Genomic DNA, 22,714 nt, shown 5'->3' on the forward strand with positions numbered 1-22,714 from the left:
TGGCAGATCGTGATTTTGTCAATGTCTATTGTTTCCAAATGCCGGCTGAGATCTTTTGGCACGGCACCCAGTGTAATTATTATTATTATTATTATTATTATTATTATTATTATTATTATTATTATTATTAGGATTCTATTATTCAGAGGCTTTATGGCCATCATGTATATCCTCAGGAATAGGAAAATGATAGCTATGATGCACAAAATTACCCCCACATGTCCCCTCTTGTGGAGTAGAGCCAAATCTTCCTCCTAGATTTTCAGGGAGCTAGTGGCAATAAATGTGAATATTCAACTATATTTTAAAGTTAGCTTTTGTATTTTTTAGCTAGGAGTTTTTATGCACATGTTTTAAATTAGGCAGAATGATCCAGCAATATCTTTTTATTTACAAAGACGATTAATCTTTGTAGGTTGATTCATTTGCCCACAATAGCATGCCTGGCCATAATTATTTGCACTTTATTGATTATTTTAGCCATGAAACTACCTCTCCCATGTGATATTTTTCTGCACTTTGGCCCAGATCTGTTTTAGCCACCTGTTTTTAATATTTTATGCAGTATACTGATTTTTATGACTGTTTTACTGATGTTGATGTCTTTTGATGTGAAAAATTGTTTTTTACTATTTTATCACTGTTATTGTATTTTTAAGTCGGGCATGGCCCCATGTAAGCCGCTCCGAGTCCCTCTGGGGAGATGGGGCGGGGTATAAAATAAAGTTGTTGTTATCTGTCAGGAGGGGTTAGAGCAGGGGTCCCCAAACTAAGGCCCGGGGGCCGGATGCGGCCCTCCAAGGTCATTTACCTGGCCCTCGCCCTCAGTTTTGTAATATAATATTTTTATATCAGTTTTAATAATATAATATATTGTATATACATATAATATTGATAATAATATTATGTTATACAATATAATACTAATAGTAATACCATATACTAATATTTATTATATGTTATACATTACATATTATATAATAGTACTAGCTGTGCCCGGCCACGTGTTGCTGTGGCTAGGACTTTATTTTTCTTTTCTTTTTGTTGTATGAATGTAGAGGCGTGGATGAGAGGTTGTGCTGTCAATTTTCAAGGTTGTGGGGTGTTTAGTTTAGTTGTTTTGTCCGGTGCCGTGATTCCATTACCCTTTTATATAGATAGATAGTGGTATAGTTCAATATAGTAATATATAATGCTAATATTGTGTTATGCTAATAATATAATATATTGTATGTACATACACCTACTCTGAGTCTCCTTCGGGGTGAGAAGGGTGGGGTATAAATGTGGTAAATAAATGCAGTAAATAAATAATTAATTTTAGACTTGGGCTCGGCCAAAGTCTGACATGACTTGAAGGCACACAACAACAACAACAATTCTAATTCACTTGACTATCTCATTGGCCAGTAGCAGGCTCACACTTTCCATTGAAATCCTGATAGGTTTATGTTGGTGAAAATTGTTTTGATTTTTAAATATTGTATTGTTTTTTCGTTGTTGTTGTTGCACTACAAATAAGACATGTGCAGTAGGCATAGGATTTTTTTTCCCCAAATGATAATTTGGCCCCTCAATAGTTTGAAGGATTGTGGACCGGCCCTCTGCTTCAAAACTTTGGGGACCCCTGGGTTAGAGGGTGTTTTTTTTCCTTAGCAGAAGGAGGTTGGACTGGATGGCCTTTGGGGATCCCTAGGATACTATGACTGTATGAACACAGTCTAGATAGCCTTTGGGGTTCCCTTCAAGCTAGAGCGGAATTTAAACTACCGGGGAGTCCAATGGTGTCTCCATCCTCCTCTGGAGGATTTTAAGCAGAGGCTGGATGGCCATCTATCGAGAGGGTTTTTAGATTGTATCTTCCTTTATAGCAGAATGGGGTTGGACTCGATGGCCTACGGAAGACCCTTCTAACTAATGGAATATGGAGCGTATAGGAGTACAATGGAGTCTCCATCCTTCTCTGGAGGTTTTGAAACAGATGGACATCTGTCAGGAGGGCTTGGATGGTGTCTTCCTGCCTGGTAGAAAGGGGGTGGATTGGATGTAAGTCGGATATTTGTTACCAGGTAGAACAGAGAAGGGAAATTCACCTTGACTCCTTCGGCACCCGGATGGAGAGCCGCGTGGCCACCGCTCCCGGTGCTTTGGCCACTTCCGGTGCTCCGGCCACTGGCCACGCTTCCGGTGCTGCCCACGCTGCTGCGGTCACCACCTACCGAAAGGAAGGAAAAGGAAGGTCAAGCAGGTCCTTAATACCAAGGGCCCCATTCAATTCCAGGGAATTCAACCGATTAAAGCAGGCATGGGCAAACTTGGGCCCTCCGGGTGTTTTGGACTCCAACTCTCACAATTCCTAACAGCCGGTAGGCTGTTAGGAATTGTGGGAGTTGGAGTCCAAAACACCCGGAGGGCCCAAGTTTGCCCATGCCTGCTTTAGTCTCTTCTTTGTGTCATTTGTCTCTTAATAGTCCTCGCAGAGTTAAAATAAAAATAATACAGTCCCAGTTTAAGTTGTCAGATGCTTTGTCTGCATCCAAACAAAAATCAAAGCTGCTTGCTTTTCATCATCCAGAGTATTCAATAATGTTATTTGGATATCTTGTATTACAGTATTTCTTCTATTGTAAGACGCCGCTGACTTGTAACAATTTCAGGAATAATAACGACAATGTATAATATACTCCTGCGATTCTAAGACAGTATTTTTCTAAGACACAGTATTTTAGAATCATCAAAATCATCTTGATGTATAATTTTTTGAAGGATACCTTTTACGTCTTTCTACCAAAATGGATGTAAATATTCTTTATTATTAAATAAAGATCATGATAAGACTCTCTTATAATACACATGAGGACCTTTAGACTTTTTTTTTAGCATTTTACTATTTTGAGGTCGAATACTACTGTTTTATCTACAGCAATTGCTGTATTTTATTGTTTTTACCAGGGAGTATTGTGAATTTATGTTGTTGTTTTGACTGTTTATTGCCTATGTTTTGTTTAGCACTTGTTGTATTTTGTGTCACAATATCTGAAAAATATGCACCATGATCAAGGTTCAAAGCATGGAACACAATACATATATTAGAGCATCATATACATAATAATGTTAAAAATAATAGTACAACTGTATTGTTACCATTATTATGTATATGATGCTCTAATATACAGTAGAGTCTCACTTATCCAACATAAACGGGCCGGCAGAATGTTGGATAAGTGAATATGTTGGATAATAAGGAGAGATTAAGAAAAAGCCTATTAAACATCAAAATAGGTTATTATTTTACAAATTAAGCACCAAAACATCATGTTATACAACAAATTTGACAGAAAAAGTAGTTCATTACACATTAATGCTATGTAGTAATTACTGTATTTACGAATTTAGCATCAAAATATCATGATATATTGGAAACATTGACTACAAAAATGCGTTGGATAATCCAGAACGTTGGATAAGCGAGTGTTGGATAAGTGAGACTCTACTGTACGTATTGTGTTTCATACTTTGAACCTTGATCATGGTGCATATTTTTCAGATATTGTTTAGAATAGACATCTGTGTTTAGTTATTATTGTATTTTGTGCCACACCTTGAGTGTTTTGTGAGTCCCTCTGGGAGATGGTGGCAGGATATAAATAAAGTTTTATTTTTTATTATTATTATTATTATTATTATTACTACTACTACTATATTTATTTATACTCTGTAATATTTTATAGTTGTTATTCAACAATGACATAGGTCTATAAGTAAAGGTAAACGTTAAGTCCAGTCGTGTCCAACTCTGGGGGTTGGTGCTCATCTCCATTTCTAAGCCGAAGAGCCGGCGTTGTCCGTAGACACCTCCAAGGTCACGTGGCCGGCATGACTGCATGGAGCGCCGTTACCTTCCCGCCAGAGTACCTATTGATCTACTCACATTGGCATGTTTTCAAACTGCTAGGTTGGCAGGAGCTGGAGCTAACAGCAGGTGCTCACGCCGCTCCCGGGGTTTGAACCCGAGACCTTTTGGTCTCCAGCTCGGTGCTTTAACGCACTTTGCCACCGGGGCTCCATAGGTCTATAGTTGCTTGTTTTTGCTCCAACATTGTTATTCCCCAGTTTCTTGGGGGATTAATGTTATACTGCAGGCACGGGTAAATTCCTACCAGCTGGAATTGTGGGAGTTGGAGTCCAAAGTTTGCCCATGCCTGTTATTTTGGCAATCTCCGATGTCTTTGGTGGTTGAATTGAATATTGTTTGGAACTGGCAAGCTCAGCTCATCCTTGAATGTCTTGCAGTGCCGACAACCCATCCGGTCCAGGGGTTTCCCCACTTTTCATTTCTACAATTGCCTCCCGGTGCTTCCTGGTCCAAAAGGGCCGAGAGAGTGTGACCTGCGTCTTACCTGCATAGGGCTTGCGGAGCACCCAGATCTCCTCGGTGGGCGCCGGCGTGGAGGCGGGTCCCCCCGGCGACAGGTGGGAAGGGCTGGCATCGGACCCTCGGGAGCCTTCGGGGACAAAAGGGCCGCCGTTGTCACCGCAGCGAAGGGAGAAGAGACAGGCTCAGTGAAGGGAGGAAGGAGACAACGTGCCGCTCTCTCTGCACAACCTTCCCTCCCAGTAGCCGCCATCCATCCATCCCCCAAGAAGGCTGTTCAATGCTATGGAGTCCTGGGAGGCATACCGTATATACTTGAGTATAAGCCGACCCAAATATAAGCCGAGGCACCTAATTTTACCACAAAAAAACTGGGAAAACATTGACTCCAGTATAAGCCGAGGGGGGTAAATTTCAGAAATAAAAATAGATACCAATAAAATTACAGGAAGTAGGTTAAATGTTTTTGAATATTTACATCAAATTTAAGATAAGACTGTCCAACTCTGATCCAATCATTATTCTCATCTTCTTCAATGTCAATGTGCTTATGTATCCTTTTAATAATAACTAGCTGTGCCCGGCCACACGTTGACGTGGCGAAGTCTGGTGTTATGGGAAATAAAGTATTGAGGAGTTGGTGGTAGTTAAGGTCAAGGGTAAAGGTTTTCTCCTGACATTAAGTCCACTTGTGTCCGACTGCACACTGAAGTGGATTATATGGCAGTGTGGAGTCCAGATAATCCAGTTCAAAGCAGATAATATAAGATTATAAATGGGTTATATAGCTGTGTGGAAGGGCCTTGAGTCTACACTGCCATATAATCCAGTTCAAATCTGATAATCTGTATTTTATAGGCAGTGTGGAAGGGGCCTAAGTGAGGCGTAACTCTGCCTATCCCCTGGGCTGCGTGGGTTGCTAGGAGACCAAGTGGGCGGAGCTTAGCCTTCTAACTGGCAGCAATTGGATAAAAACAATTATTCCTCTCCCTCTAATTAGGACTTTATTTTTCTTTTCTTTTTGTTGTATGAACGTAGAGGCATGGATGAGGGGTTGTGCTGCCAAGTTTAGTATTTCTTGGATGTGTAGTTTTGTTGTTTTGTCCTAGGCCGAAATTTCATTACCCTTTTATATATATACTAGCTGTGCCCGGCCACGTGTTGCTGTGGCGAAGTCTGATGGTATGGGAAATAAAATATTGTGGAATTGGTGGTAGTCAAGGTAAAGGGTAAAGGTTTTCCCCTGACATTAAGTCCATTATAAATGGGTTATATAGCTGTGTGGAAGGGCCTTGAGTCTACACTGCCATATAATCCAGTTCTAATCAGATAATCTGTATTTTATAGGCAGTGTGGAAGAGGCCTAAGTGAGGCCTAACTCTGCCTTCCCCTGGGCTGAGTGGGTTGCTAGGAGACCAAGTGAGCTAAAACTATTTAGGTGCTTGTGATTTCCTTTTTTTTCATCATTTTAAGATGTATTTATTTATGCAACACTTTTGACATGAAATAAAAAGTGGGCGGAGCTTAGCCTTCTAACTGGCAGTAATTGGAAACAATCAATTATTCCTCTCCCTCTAAATAGGACTTTCTTTTTCTTTTTGTTTTGTTGTATGAACGTAGAGGCATGGATGAGGAGTTGTGCTGCCAAGTTTAGTGTTTCTGGGATGTGTAGTTTTGTTGTTTTGTCCTAGGCCGAAATTTCATTACCCTATATATATATATATATATATATATATATATATATATATATATATATATAATACATGTAATAATAATAATAATAATAATTACAGGATGTATTTATCACACAGTCCTAGACACTTGGGAAGTGTTCGACTTGTGATTTTGTGATATGAAATCCAGCATATCTTGTTTGCTTTGTCATAATAAAATAATAAATACAGGAAAATAATACATGTAATAATAGTAAAATAATAAATACAATAATAATAATAAGATCAGAGTGAAATAAATGTATTATTATTAATAATAAAAATAGAGTAAAATAAATGTAATAGTAGCAACAATAATAGAGAAAAATAATGAATGTAATAATACCAATAATAATAGAGAAAAATAATAAATGTACCATACATTCTCGTGTATCAATCAATCAATCAATCAATCAATTTATTAATGCTCCGATCAATGGTCATATGCATTTACAGAAACAACACATTCTCGTGTATAAGCCGACCCAAATATAAGCCAACCAGGACCCTCACCCGAGTATAAGCCGAGGGGGGCTTTTTCAGTCTTAAAAAAAAAAGGGCTGAAAAACTAGGCTTATACTCGAGTATATACGGTAGTTTTGGCAGAGAAGACTAAAGACCTTGTGAAAATACAACTCCCTGGGTTTCATAGCACTGAGCCATGGCAAGTTTGGGAGATGAGACATTCAGTTTTAGGCAGAGAAAGAGAAAGACTTTGTGGAACTACAACTCCCAGTGTTTCACAGCACTGAGCCATGGCAGTTCTGGCAGATGTAGTTTGGTGAAAGATTTGCGGTTTTAGGCAGAGAACACTAATGTCCTTGTGAAACTACAACTCCCATATCTGGGAGATGTAGTTTGGTGAAGGAGACAAGGCCAAAGACCTTGTGGAACTACAACTTCCAAGGTTTCACAGCACTGAGCCATGACAAGTCTGGGAGATGTAGTTTGGTAAAAGATTCACGGTTTTAGGCAGAGAACACTAATGTCCTTGTGGAACTACAACTCCCATATCTGGGAGATGTAGTTTGGTGAAGGAGAGAAGGCCAAAGACCTTGTGGAACTACAACTTCCAGGGTTTCACAGCTCTGAGCCATGACAAGTCTGGGAGATGTAGTTTGGTGAAAGATTCACGGTTTTAGACAGTCCTTGTGGAACTACAACTCCCAGGGTTTCATAGCATTGAGTCACGGCAGTGGAAGGAATATCAGCCTTAAGCCTGGGAGATGTAGTTTGGTGAGGCATTCCCACTCCTGGGCATAGAAGGCTAAAGACCTTGTGGAACTACAACTCCCAGGATTCACTAGAATTGAGCCATGGCAGTGAAAGGGATATCTGACCTAAGCCTGGGAGATGTAGTTTGGCGAGACATTAAGTCTTAGGCAGAACAGAGAAAGCGAAAGACCTTGTGCAACTACAACTCCCAGGATTCACTAGAATTGAGCCATAGCAGTGGAAGGGATATCCGACCTAAGCCTGGGAGATGTAGTCTGGTGAGACATTAGGCAGAGAAAGCTAAAGACCTTGTGGAACTACAACTCCCAGGATTCACTAGAATTGAGCCATGGCAGTGAAAGGGATATCTGACCTAAGCCTGGGAGATGTAGTTTGGCGAGACATTAAGTCTTAGGCAGAACAGAGAAAGCGAAAGACCTTGTGCAACTACAACTCCCAGGATTCACTAGAATTGAGCCATAGCAGTGGAAGGGATATCCAACCTAAGCCTGGGAGATGTAGTCTGGTGAGACATTAGGCAGAGAAAGCTAAAGACCTTGTGGAACTACAACTCCCAGGATTCACTAGAATTGAGCCATAGCAGTGGAAGGGATATCCGACCTAAGCCTGGGAGATGTAGTCTGGTGAGACATTAGGCAGAGAATGCTAAAGACCTTGTGGAACTACAACTCCCAGGAGTTCATTGCATTGAGCCACAGCAATCATAAGCTGGATCTATACTATAGAAGAAATGCAGTTCAGCACCACTCTTAAGTGCCATGGCTCAATGTTTATGAAGTCCTGGGATTTGTAGTTTGCACCAGCATGCTTTGGAAGAGGAAGCTAAAGAGGATGCCTTTGCATTGAGTCAAGACACTTAAAGGCTGCATCTATATCAGGTATAGGCAAACTTTGTCTCTCCGGGTGTTTGGGACTTCTACTCCCACAATCCCTAACAGCCGGTAAGCAGTTAGGAATTGGATTCAATTAGAAAAATGGAATGAAAACTGGTGGGCCCGAAATAAAACTGGAAAACAAATAACACAATTTGCGGAATTAATAATAAAAGCATTAAAAAGAGAAAATAGTAAAAAAAAATCTTCAAAAAATCTTTCCCAATGAAACCGGAATATTACTTATTGGGTATATTTGATTTGGAATTATTTGCAGATCGAAATTTGGACAAAATATTTACTTTTTTAACAACAGCAGCGAGAATAGTCTTTGCAAAAAAGTGGAAGTTGGATACCACTCCTGAATTGAAAGACTGGATTATCAAAATTATGGATATAAAAGACATGGACAAGTTAACATTCTTACTAAAAGAAAATAGCGGCAGCAGATTGAAAAAGACAGACTGGACATTTCTAGAAAATTATCTCAAGAAAGATTAAAGACGTAAAGGGGGAAAGAAGTTACATTTAGTTTTTATATTGTCTTGAATAAGTTGCTATTTTACAGGAGTAGAAAGAGTCATCGAATACCCCTTTCTGGACTGTGGGTATGGTACCCCCCTTTTTTTAATATATATTTTTTAAATTGTATTTCACACTTTCCTATACACGTATTGTTCCCCCACTTTCATGTATAAAGGAAATCTTCTATCTCCTATTTTTTTTTCTTACTTTCTTCTTTTTTTCCTACTTTTCTATATTTTATATTGTTCCCCCACTTTTTATGTATTGAAAATACTCTTTTCTTGTTAATAAAAATTATATATGAAAAAAAGAGAAAATAGTGAGCTATTAAAAGGAACAACAAGTAAAATATATAAAATATTAATTAAAGGCATAGAAAAAAAAGAAAATATTAACATTAAGAGAATCATGGGGGGAGGAAGAAGGAACAAAGATAACGGAAAAAGAATGGGAGGAGATATGGAAAACAAGACAATTAAAAAACATGTCAATTAGAACAAAAGAAAATTATTACAAACTAATTTGGAAGTGGTATTTAACACCAAGAAGGTTAAATACAGTAGAATCTCACTTATCCAACATAAACGGGCCGGCAGAATGTTGGATAAGCAAATATGTTGGATAATAAGGAGGCATTAAGGAAAAGCCTATTAAACATCAAATTAGGTTATGATTTTACAAATTAAGCACCAAAACATCATGTTAGACAACAAATTTGACAGAAAAAGTAGTTCAATACACAGTAATGCTATGTAGTACAGTAGAGTCTCACTTATCCAACACTCGCTTATCCAACGTTCTGGATTATCCAACGCATTTTTGTAGTCAATGTTTTCAATACATCGTGATATTTTGGTGACATTGACTACAAAAATGGCTTGGATAATCCAGAAGCCTGGATAAGCGAGGCTTGGATAAGTGAGACTCTACTGTACTTTATTTCCCATACCACCATACTTCGCCACAGCAACGCGTGGCCGGGCACAGCTAGTATGTTTATATAATTGTAATTTTCTCAATAATAACAATAAAATATTATTTAAAAAAAACAATAAAAAAAGGAATTGTGGGAGCTGAAGTCCAAAACACCCGGAGGGACAAAGTTTGCCCATACCTGTTACATTGGCTACCTCCCATGTCTTTCCTAGATTGAATTAAATATCACTTGGAACTGACAACCTCAGTTCATCCTCCAATGTCTTGCAGCACAGTGCAAACAACCCATCCGGTCCAGGGGTTTCCCCACTTTTCCTTTCTGCAATTGTAGTTTGCACTTTTGGGCAGAGAAGGCCTTGGGAAACTACAACTCTTCGCATGACCTTTCAATCCCTCCCAAAAATGCCTCAAAAGGATGGGGAAAAGGGTAGGAATGGGATGGAAACTCAAAGTGCAACAAAACAAATAAAGGCAAACGAAAAAGTAAATGGAAGCAAGCCATGGAGGGACTACCTGGGTTGGCGGCGGGCCCTTCGAGGGCGCCGTGGGGGAGCCAGCGGTAGCCGAAGGAACTGAAAAGAGGCGGATGATGGGGGTTCGATGGCGGAGGAGAAGGAGGAGACGAAGGAGGCAGGGGTTGATGGGAGGCGGAGTAGGAACAGGAGGAGATGATGGTGGAGGAGATGAAGGAGGAGGGCCGGCCATTGGGCAGGGAGGCCGGGAGGAGGAGGAGGAGGGAGGTGGCCTGCCACGAACCTGGGGCAAAAGGGAGAGACAACACAACAAGACAAAAGGCAGCAGCAGGTGAAATGGGTCCCAAAGGGAAGCGGGAGTGTTCCGGGTTCAAATAGGTACTACAAGTGTAGAATGCAATGCTCCACCACTATCCCTCTACTGCAGGGGTCCTCAAACTTTTTAAGCAGGGGGCCGGTCCACAATCCTTCAGACTGTTGAGGGGCCGAATTATCATTTAAAAAAGAAATACGAACAAATCCCTATGCACACTGCACATGTCTTATTTGTAGTGCAAAACAACAACGATGAAAGAACAATAAACTATTTTAAAATGAAAACAATTTTAACCAAGGTTGTTGTATGTCTTTCGGGCTGTGTGGCCATGTTCCAGAAGCATTCTCTCCTGACGTTTCGCCCACATCTATGGCAGGCATCCTCAGAGGTTGTGAGGTATGGAGAAAACTAAGCAAAGAGGTTAATATATATCTGTGGAAAGTCTAGGGTGAGAGAGGTCAGTGTGAATGTTGTGTAGTTAATCACTTTAATTAGCATTGAAAAGCTTATCTGCTGTCTTCTTCCTGCCTCTGGGGCATCCTTTGTAGCAGCAGATAAGCTTTTCAATGCTAATTAAAGTGATTAACTACACAACATTCACACTGACCTCTCTCACCCTAGACTTTCCACAGATATATATTAACCTCTTTGCTTAGTTTTCTCCATACCTCACAACCTCTGAGGATGCCTGCCATAGATGTGGGCGAAACGTCAGGAGAGAATGCTTCTGGAACATGGCCACACAGCCCGAAAGACATACAACAACCCTGTGATCCCGGCCATGAAAGCCTTCGACAACACAATTTTAACCAACATAAACCTATCAGGCCAATGAGATAGTCAAGTTAATTAGTATTGTTGTTGCTGTTGTTCTGTGCCTTCAAGTCAAGTGGGCGAGCCTAAGTCTAAAATTATTTATTTATTCATTATATCCCACCCTTCTCACCCCGAAGGGAACTCAGAGCAACTGTATGTACATACAATATATTATATTATTAGCATAGCACAATATTAGCATTATATATTACTATATTAAACTATACCACTATGCTGTAATATTATATGTAATATATAACATATAATTAATATTATTACAGTAAAGTTTCACTTGTCCAAGCTAAACGGGCCGGCAGAAACTTGGATAAGCGAATATCTTGGATAATAAGGAGGGATTAAGGAAAAGCCTATTAAACATCAAATTAGGTTATGATTTTACAAATTAAGCACCAAAACATGTTATACAACAAATTTGACAGAAAAAGTAGTTCAATAGGCAGTAATGCTATGTAGTAATTACTGTATTTACGAATTTAGCACCAAAATATCATGATATATTGAAAACATTGACTACAAAAATGGCTTGGATTATCCAGAAGCTTGGATAAGCGAGGCTTGGATAAGTGAGACTCTACTGTATATGATATTATTATTAGTATTACATTGTATAACATGATAATATTATCAATATCATATGTATATATAATATATTATATTATTAAAACTGATATAAAAATATTATATTATAAATGAGGGTGGGGGCCAGGTAAATGACCTTGGAGGGCCGCATCCGGCCCCCGGGCCTTAGTTTGGGGACCCCTGCTCTACTGTCTTGAAATATATCATGTCATGAAATGTGAATACAGTAGAGTCCCGCTTATCCAACGTAAACGGGCCAACAGAACGTTGGATAAGCGAATATGTTGGATAATAAGGAGACATTATGGAAAAGCCTATTAAACAACAAATTAGTTTATGATTTTACAAATTAAGCACCAAAACATCATGTTATACAACAAATTTGACAGAAAAAGTAGTTCAATATGCAGTAATGCTATGTAGTCATAACTGTATTTACGAATTTTGCACCGAAATATCACAATGAAATATCACAATGGGGCCGGGCTGTGGCGCAGCTGTTGAGCAGCTGCCTTAAATCACTCTGACCATGAGGTCATGAGTTCGAAGCCAGCCCGTGGCGGGGTGAGCACCCGTCAATTAAAAAAATAAAAAATAGCCCCTGCTCGTTGCTGACCTAGCAACCCGAAAGATAGTTGCATCTATCAAGTAGGAAATAAGGTACCACTTATAAAGTGGGGAGGCAAGATTAACTAATTTACGACCTGGAATGAGGAAGTGCCGTCAGAGTGGATGATGAAGCAGCTGCTCCACCCTGTGGCCAGAATCAAACATCCCCTCAGAAGAACGTTAACTTGCCTCTGCGTGTGTCTCTCAGTCTCTGTTTGATGTGTTTATGGGCATTGAATGTTTGCCCTATGTGTGTTATAATGTGATCCGCCCTGAGTCCCCTTCGGGGTGAGAAGGGCGGAATATAAATACTGTAAATAAATAAATAAATAAATAAATAAATGTATTGAAAACACTGACTACAAAAATGCGTTGGATAATCCAGAACGTTGGATAAGCGAGTGTTGGATAAGTGAGACTCTACTGTATATGGTTTGTGTGGAACTGAAGGAATGAATGAGAGCTAATTTTAAAGACACTGTTCTAAAATATTAACGCCTGCAATGATTAACTGCCGGCTTGCTAAATTGTAATTAAAACCTGCTAATGAAAATAATAATAATAATAATAATGCCTCAAGTCCCATCTCCCTGCAGCAAAGAACTGGTGGGATCACAAACCTGCAAAAGTATTGGAAAATGAGCACACAAAGATACTGTGGGACTTCTGAATCCAGACTGACAAAGTTCTGGAACACAACACACCAGACATCACAGTTGTGGAAAAGAAAAAGGTTTGGATCATTGATGTCGCTATCCCAGGTGACAGTCGCATTCACAAAAAACAACAGGAAAAACTCAGCCGCTATCAGGACCTCAAGATTGAACTTCAGAGACTCTGGCAGAAACCAGTGCAGGTGGTCCCGGTGGTGATGGGCACACTGGGTGCCTTGCCAAAAGATCTCAGCCGGCATTTGGAAACAATAGACATTGACAAAATCACGATCTGTCAATTGCAAAAGGCCACCTGACTGGGATCTGCACGCATCATCCGAAAATACATCACACAGTCCTAGACACTTGGGAAGTGTTCGACTTGTGATTTTGTGATACGAAATCCAGCATATCTATCTTGTTTGCTGTGTCATAATAAAATAATAATTATCATTATTATTGTGTTGTCAAAGGCTTTCATGGCCGGGATCACAGGGTTGTTGTATGTTTTCCGGGCTGTATGGCCATGTTCCAGAAGTATTCTCTCCTGACGTTTTGCCCACATCTATGGCAGGCATCCTCAGAGGTTGTGAGGTATGGAGAATCTAAGCAAGGAAGGTTTTTATATATATCTGTGGAAAGTATTATTATTATTATTATTATTATTATTATTATTATTATTATTATTATTATTAACAACATTGAGGCTGGGTGGCCATTTGTCAGGGGCGCTTTGCTTGTGTTTTTGGTGCACAAAGGTAGAAGGGGGTTGGATTAAATGGCCCAAGGGGTCTCTTCCAACCCTCTTTATTATTTTTATTATGATTATGATTATTATTAACACTGAGGCTGCATTTGTTCCCATCTGGGTTTTTTTTACTTCAAAATAAGAGATGTGCATTGTGCATAGGAATTTGTTTATAGGTTTTTATATTCAACTATAGTCCAACCCTCCAACGGTCTGAGGGATCGTGAACTGGCCTGGTATTGACAGTGATTGAAAGGGTGAGTATTGCAGTTATTGCTTCTCTGCACTCAGAGGCTGGTTGCCATGGAGAAGTAGGCGAAGCCAACTGCCGGTTTGTTGAAGAAGTGCAGAGTTTAAAAAACGAATTCAGTCTGTGCTCTGATGAGGCACAGGGAAGACTGATCCTAAGTTGAGGGGATCAAGGGAAGCTCAATTGTTCATCTGAGTCGGATTAAAATAAGTTTGGTGACTTATTTTAGGTATTCTGTGTCCTAGTAAGGAACAGAGAATCTGTGATTGTATATCACAGGGGTGACTACGGTTTAAAAGTGGCAGAGGCTGAAGTTCTGACAACTTTAAGTTAAAGAAAGACACTTTAGGGAGTTTGACTCACCTTATTCTAAAATTGTAACTGTTAATGAAAATGCCTCTAAGTGAGAATTGTAACCACTAAGCTCTGTGCCTGAATAAACTTGTTATTGTTCCTCCAACATCTAAGACTCTGTCGCATATATTATAAACTAAGTTACACTACCATCTAAGTGAAGAAGAAGAAAGAGAAAAAAAGTAAAAGGTCTCCTCTCTGAGTCTTTGGTGGCTGCATCTTACAAATTGGTGGCGGCAGCTGTCAATAGTCCCTTTACAATTTGGTGGCAGCGGTGGGATAAAAAGAACCTTTGAAGTTATTAATAGATCCTTACACCTTAGATCCCCAATTGCCCCGTTTCAAGCTCCGTCTTCCCATCACACGTTTGCCCGTTCTTGCCCATGTTTGGAACCATCCAATCCATCCCTACAGATGGCCGTCCAGCCTCCAGAGAAGGAGACACACCAATGGACTCCCAAACAAAAGCATATGCCAAATAGATTTGGAAGGGGCTCCAAAGGCCACTCAACCCAACTCCTTGTCATCAAAGAAGACACCATGCAATCCCTCCTGATAGATGGCCACCCAGACTTCAGAGAAAGAGGCTCCACTGAATTCCCAAATGTGCCGATATAGTTACAGATCTTTAAGTTGCCCTTCGAACGGATTATTCATGGCTTCCAGACTTTTTGGTGGCCCTTCTCCGGACCCCTTCCATGATACTATACTCCTGTTGATGCAACCTGGAATCACAGCCTAGAAACGTATTGGCCTTTTCAGCTGCGGCATCACACTCTTGGCTCACGTTGAGCTTGCGGTTCACTAAAACTCTAAATCCCTTTCACCTAATCTTTGGCTCTGAAAGTGGGTCAATATGGGGAGCCTGAGTGCAGACTAAAACAAGGAAAGTCCCATAAAACGGGGGGAGAAGACTTGCCGGTGCGCTTGCTGATGGCTTCGACCAGGCTGGAGGGGAAGTAGCCCACGCGGTCATTCCCGGTCCGGTTGTCATGGATACAGCCTTTCCACCGGCCGTCGGCATGCTGCTCCAACACCTGAAGATATGCATATCATCAGTCACGTTTCATTCCCGATTATGGTAAAGGCAGGATAACATATAACAGACACGGCATATTGGACATCATTGAGCATTGGACAGTCCTGGAGCGCATTGGTACATTAAAGAGTGTCAATGCATATCCATGGTGTCCAATGTGCATGAGACTATGCTTGCAAGGAATAATAATAATAATGACTCATTTTTGCCTCTGCTTTTCATTATTGCCATGATCCCTCTGTCAACAATCTTACAAAAAACAAATCTCAGCTATCAAACATAATAATAATAATAATAATAATAATAATAATAATAATAACTTTATTTTTATACCCTGCCCCATCTCCCCAGAGGGGACTCGGAGCGGCTTACATGGGGGCCGAGCCCGAAACATACAGCAATAAAACGATAAAACAATTATTCCAACAGTAAAACATCAACATCAATAAAACCATCATAAAAATCAACATACAGCATAAAATGTTAAAAACAGGACACTAAAACACGGATCTGGGCCAAACATATAAGAAATCTCACAAAATCTGATTTACATGGATGACCTGAAGCTGTATGGAAAAACGGAAACTGAAATCCAGTCTCTGACTAATACTGTCCGAATTTTTAGCACTGATATCAGCATGGAGTTTGGTTTGGACAAATGTTTGACAGTGGCATTGAAGAAGGGAAAAATCATTGAAAGTGAGGGCATAAATATGCCTAATGGCCAAACAATAAAGTGTCACCAGCCAGAGGCCTATAAATATCTGGGCATATTACAGCTGGACAACATCAAGCATGAACATGTGAAAACTGTGGTCAGTAAAGAATACACACAAAGGGTCAGAAAAATTCTCAAAAGCAAGCTCAATGGAGGCAACACCATCAAGACCATAAACACCTGGGCCATACCTGTCATAAGATATACTGCTGGCAACATTAACTGGACACAGATGGAACTGGACAATTTGGACAGAAAAACAAGAAAACTCATGACCATTCATCATTCACTGCACCCTCGCAATGATGTTGACCTAGAAGATCAGGGGGCAGAGGACTCTTACAAGTCAAACAAGCAGTCAAAGAAGAAGAAGAACATGCCCTGGCAGAATATGGAAAGCAAAGTGAAGAACCTGCTTTGATTGAAGTCAATAATCAGAAACTCCTCAAAGCACAGCAGACAAAAAACCAGTACAAGAAAACCACACTACAAACTAGAGCTGACAGCTGGCACAACAAAACATTGCATGGAAAGTTCCTTGACAAAATTGAAGGAAAAGCTGATAAGGAGAAGACCTGGCTCTGGCTCACGAATGGGACCCTGAAGAAGGAGACAGAAGGCCTGATCCTTGCAGCCCAGGAGCAAGACATCAGGACAAAGGCAATTAAGGCCAAGATCGAAAAATCAGCTGATGACCCAAAATGCAGACTCTGCAAGGAAACCGACGAAAGCATTGATCATATCCTCAGCTGCTGTAAGAAAATCGTGCAGACAGACTACAAACAGAGGCACAACTATGTGGCCCAAAGGATCCATTGGAACTTATGCCTCAAGTACCACTTCCCAGCAACAAAGAACAACTGGTGGGATCACAAACCTGCAAAAGTATTGGAAAATGAGCACGCAAAGATACTGTGGGACTTCCGAATCCAGACTGACAAAGTTCTGGAACACAACACACCAGACCTCACAGTTGTGGAAAGGAAAAAGGTTTGGATCATTGATGTTGCCATCCGAGGGGACAGTCGCATTGACGAAAAACAACAGAAAAAACTCAGCCGCTATTAGGACCTCAAGATTGAACTTCAAAGACTCTGGCAGAAACCAGTGCAGGTGGTCCCGGTGGTGATGGGCACACTGGGTGCCGTGTCAAAAGATCTCAGCCGGCATTTGGAAACAATAGACATTGACAAAATTACAATCTGCCAACTGCAAAAGGCCACCCTACTGGGATCTGCACGCATCATCCGAAAATACCTCACACAGTCCTAGACACTTGGGAAGTGTTCGACTTGTGATTTGTGATACGAAATCCAGCATATCTATCTTGTTTGCTGTGTCATACAATAAAATAATAATAATAATAATAATCCAACAATAACAATAATGATTCAATAATACTACTACTACTACTAATAATAATAATAATAATACAATTTATTTATTACCCGCCTCTCCTGATGAACATAAGAACATCAAATATATACAATGAATTACATAAGATAAAAACACAAAAATCTTTTTAAAACACAGATACAGGATTAACATATAATGGCAACAAAATGCCAATCAAAACTTATGATTGCAAGTTTACTGGTCGATCTTCTGCTGGACAAGATGGGTCTTCCAATAAGAAAGGAGACTTAGCAAAATTCTGTCTTAGATTTGCTGCTTTTAAGACTGAATCATGATGTTGGACCCGTGGGGAGATGCAGAGGAGAGCATTGCAACCATTACCTTCCACTGGATATTTCCAATCTTTTGGCGGTGGTTTCCGGCCTATTTGTGGTTTGAGGACGGACTCACCGTAATGATGTCCCCGGCTTTCACGTTGAGGCTGGTCAAGTCGTAGTTGTTGCAGTAATCCTTGACGGCCCGGACCTGCAGAGCAGCAGAGGCATCTGGGTGGAAAGAGAAAGAGGCAGCTGTCGGAGCTGGGATTCATAGTTTCCTATCACTCTAAATGCCCCACAAGCACCAAATCCCATGTGTTCTTAGAAGCTAAGCAGGGCCTGCCCTGGTTAGGATTTGGGTGGGCGACCGTCAACAATGGTTACAACAGCCTAGGCTGCAAACCACAAACCAAGACAATCCTTGATTCAAAGGTGGTAGAGACTCAATGAGATGTTTATTGAAAAACTAGAGCAAAATCTATATATATATATATAAAAGGAGAATCGCATCAGCCAGCCTTTGAAGCTCCAAGGCCATTCTGTACTCATCACTCTCTTATCTCAGGACACTAAATAAAGATCAACACTCTAAAAACACAGCTATTCCATCCAGGAAACAATCAGGGCCATCTAACACCTCCCACCAAAGGATCCCCTCCCCCCCCCCCCCCAAGACAGGGAAGCAACCAGGCTTTAAAGGTACAAGGTCATTTGGTACTCATCACTCTCTCATCTCAGGACAGTAAATAAACAGCAACACTATGAAAACAAAGGAATTCCATCCAGGAAACAATCAGGGCCAGCTAACACCTCCCAACAAAGGATTCCCATCACCAAACTCTGGCAAATCCTCTGTTTTCTCAGGACCACAGACAGTACAAGCACATAAAATACCGCAAACAACACCACTCTGAGCTGCTGAACTTCTTCACCGAAAGGCCACAGGTTTGAATTGGGGGAGCGGAGAGAGCACCCACTGTTAGCCCCAGCTTCCGCCAATCCAGAAGTTCGAAAACATGCAAATGGGAATACATGAATAGGTACTGCTCCGGCCACATGACCTTGGAGGAGTCTATGGACAATGCCAGCTCCTCGGTTTACAAATGCAGATGAGCACCAACCCCAAGACTCAGACACGACTGGACTTAATGTCAGGGGAAAACCTTTACCCTTGACCTTAACTACCACCAATTCCTCAATACTTTATTTCCCAGACCACCAGACTTCACCACAGCAACGCGTGGCCGGGCACAGCTAGTGTGTTATAGAAAGATGATATTCTTCCCGCAGAAATAATTTTTTTGCACTTTTTCCATGTCTTTTATGATAGAACCAATTAGGAAATGACATTTATAACCCAGGAACAAAAATCGTGTTACAGAATGAGTGAGTCAGAGCTAGGGAAACGTAGTTGACAGAACACTAGATGGAGACAGAGCTCCACAGAAGTGTTATGAGGCATCGTGGTCAACATCCCTTGCAGTCATTGAAGCAGGCTTCCCATTGCTATGTCCCAGTGTCCCACTGGTCAAGACTGGGCATCCTACATTCCTCCCGATGTGGGGAGACTGCATCTCCCATCGCTCCTCAAGGCAGACCGTGGATGATGGGAGTTGCAGTCCTCACCTCGCAGCATCTGCTTGATCTCCTTGCTGGCCTGGGTGGCCGTGAACTGGTTGACGATATCCAGCGCCGTCTGGCTGTACGTGTTCCGGATGTGAGCATTGATCCCGCTCTGCAAAAAAGGAGAGCACATTAGGCCGGAAAGCTGGGAATTATGGGCCATAGAACTCACAGTTGAAAGTCCAACCCCTTTTCTGCCTTCATGAAAGAAAAGCACAATCAAAGCACTCCCAACAGATGGCCATCCTAGCCTCCATTTCAAGGAATGTTTTGGGGTTAGATCGGGCATGGGCCAGCTTGGTCCTTCCAGGTGTTTTGGACTTCAACTCCCACAATTCCCAACAGCCTCGGACCCTTTTCTTTCCCTCCTTAAGCCACATATGTGGGAGTTGTAGTTCGCCCTTCACCCAGAGCACACGGCGGGGGGGGGGGGGACAGGGGCAGGGGGGGAACCTTTTAGATCCCACCGCTGCCACCAAATTGTGGTGATCTCAGGCAGAGGTGAATCTTTTTCCCCTTTCTTCTTCTTATTCACTTGAGATGGTAGCGTTACTTAGTTTAGAATATGTCTGACAGAGGCTTGGATGTTGAAGAACATTAAAAAGTTTATTCAGGCACAGAGCTTAGTGGTTACAATGTTGCTTCTCAGAGTTAAACTTTCTTCAACAGTTGCAAATATAACTTATGATAAATCCACTTTCAAAATACTTTCTCCTTTCCTTGAGCAGTCTAAACCTTTTTCTTCTCTTACAACCAAAGCTATCAACTGATCACTTTGGATCTAACTGGGATTGCTTCCCCTTACCACTCACAAACAAACCCAAACAAGTCACTTAACTTGCTTAATTTGACACAACTAGAGATCTGAGCTTCCCTGGTTTCCCTAACCTGGAACCAGTGTCTTCCCTGTGACTCAGATCACAGACTAAAAACTGTTTTTTTTAAAAAAACATTCCCTCCTTTTTCTCTAAACGGCGGTTGGCTCCGCCCTCGTTACTATGGCAACCTGCCTCAGAATGCTGAGCTGGCTACCATCCCCCACGCACTGGTAACTAATACTTACCCTTTTAAACATAGTTAAACATGACTTTTAAAACGAAATTAAACATGACATCTATAAATCAAAATAAAAACACACTTATTTACACCCACCAATGACGGATCTGGACCAAACATGGCACACAGAACCCTGGTGAGCACAGAACATATTGGAGGGGTTGGAAAGGGAATGACCCACCCATATGGGAGTTGTAGTTCACCCTGCATCCAGCGCACTCTCAACCCCATCAATAATAGATCCAGACCAAACTTGGCAAACAGACCCAAAATGCGACTACAGGCGGAGTTTGGGGTTGATTGCTCTCGGAATCTGGGAGTTGTAGTTCACCTGCATCCAGATAAATTGTGACCCCCACCGACAATAGACTGGGACCAAATTTGGTACAGAGAAACCCCATGACCAACTGAACATACTGCAGGGTTTAGTGGGACTGAACCTTGATTTTGGGAATTGTAGTTCACCTGCATCCAGAGAAACTGTGACCCCCACCAACAATGGATCGGGACCAAACTTTGCACAGAGAACCCACGTGACCAACTGAACATACTGCAGGAGTTTCTGGAAACTGACCTTGATTTTGGAAGTTGTAGTTTACCTGCATTCAGAGAGAACTGAACCCAGCCAATGTCAGATCTGGACCAAACTTGGCACATAGGCCCAACATGCCCAGCTGTGCATACAGGCCAGGTTTGGGGAGGATTGATCCACAATACTGGGAGTTGTAGTTCACCCACATGGTTATGTATTTTCTAATGGGAGCATTCATAAAAAACATTGTGTTATCCAATGAAACGTATCCAACCGATTCTCTGATGACTGGACCGTATCCAGATTAGGAATGACTCCAAAGCCTTACTGGTGGTGAATGGTGAAACTGGGAATGAGGGTGATGTTGGGATGGGATGTCCAGATCCATGGGGACGACGAGGTCACTTACGTCCAGGAGGAGCCGCACCACCTCCGTCTTGCCGCAAAGGGCCGCTTCGTGCAAAGCGGTGCCGGCCTTGGTTTGTCGGTTGATGTCAATCCCGGCTTGGAGGAGGAGGCTGGCGGAAAAAAAGGAAACACAAGGCAAAGTTGAGGCCCATTGCTGTACAGAAACACCCTTCTCTGGGAGGACTAAGAACGACTAAGGCTCTTTCAGGCAGGTTGAATCTTTTTATCCCACCGCTGCCACCAATTTGCGAAGATGCAAACACCAAAGACTCAGAGAGGAGACCTTTTTTTAAAAAAAAAAAATCTTTCTTCTTCTTATTCACTTAAGATGGTAACGCAACTTGGTTTATAATATATGCAACAGAGGTTTAAATGTTGGAGGAACAATAACAAGTTTATTCAGGCACAGAGCTTAGTGGTTACAATGTTGTTTCTCACTTAGAGGCACTTTTATTAACAGTTACAATACTAGAATGAGGTAAGACAAACTCCCTAAAGTGTCATTTCTTTTACTTAAAGTAGTTATAACTTCTTCCTCTGCTACTTTTAAACCGCAGTCACCCTGTGATATACGATCACAGATTCTCTGTTCGTTACCAGGACACAGACTGCATTAAATAAGTCACCAAACTTATTTTAAACCGACTCAAAAATGAACAATTGAGTCTCCTTGATCCCCTCAACCTAGGATCAATCTTCCCTGTGCCTCATCAGAGCACAGACTGAATCCCTTTTTTAAACTCTGCACTTTTTCAACAAAACGGCAGTTGGCTCTGCCTACTTCTCCATGGCAACCAGCCTCTGAGTGCTGAGATGCAATAACTGTAATTCTTACCCTTTTAAAACACAAACACACAATTAAACATAACATCTGTAAACCAAAAATTCATACTTCATTACAATGGCCATCTGTTGGGAGGGCTCCGATGGTGCCTTCTTGTTTAGAAAAATGGGGTTGGATTGGATGGCCTTTGGAGGTCCCTTCCAGGATGGCTCCAGGATTATGAGGACAGGGATGCAACCTACACTGTTGAATTAATGCAATTTGGTGCCACTTTAAACTGCCATGATTGTTGTTTGTTGTTTCAGAGAGATGTTTATTATTATTATTATTATTATTATTATTATTATTATTATTATCATCATCATTATCATTAGATGCCATCAATTGTAAGACTCACCCTCATTTC

At 41.1% G+C, this 22,714-nt stretch overlaps 1 protein-coding gene across 1 annotated transcript in view; it reads right to left on the minus strand.

Annotated features, from left to right (window-relative positions):
- caskin1 (CASK interacting protein 1) overlaps nt 1-22,714 on the minus strand; it is a 170,385-nt gene that overhangs the window by 39,459 nt on the left and 108,212 nt on the right. The window contains exons 7-12 of the mRNA XM_062964662.1: nt 21,526-21,634; nt 19,532-19,640; nt 18,039-18,133; nt 15,395-15,512; nt 4,401-4,505; nt 2,094-2,215 (exon numbers count right to left, since the gene is read on the minus strand). Of these exons, the coding sequence (XP_062820732.1) occupies nt 2,094-2,215; nt 4,401-4,505; nt 15,395-15,512; nt 18,039-18,133; nt 19,532-19,640; nt 21,526-21,634 (658 nt within the window). The remainder of the gene's footprint in view (nt 1-2,093; nt 2,216-4,400; nt 4,506-15,394; nt 15,513-18,038; nt 18,134-19,531; nt 19,641-21,525; nt 21,635-22,714) is intronic.

The sequence above is a fragment of the Anolis carolinensis genome, unplaced genomic scaffold (genome assembly GCF_035594765.1).
Source record: "Anolis carolinensis isolate JA03-04 unplaced genomic scaffold, rAnoCar3.1.pri scaffold_13, whole genome shotgun sequence".
In the NCBI taxonomy this organism is placed as follows: Eukaryota; Metazoa; Chordata; class Lepidosauria; order Squamata; family Dactyloidae; genus Anolis; species Anolis carolinensis.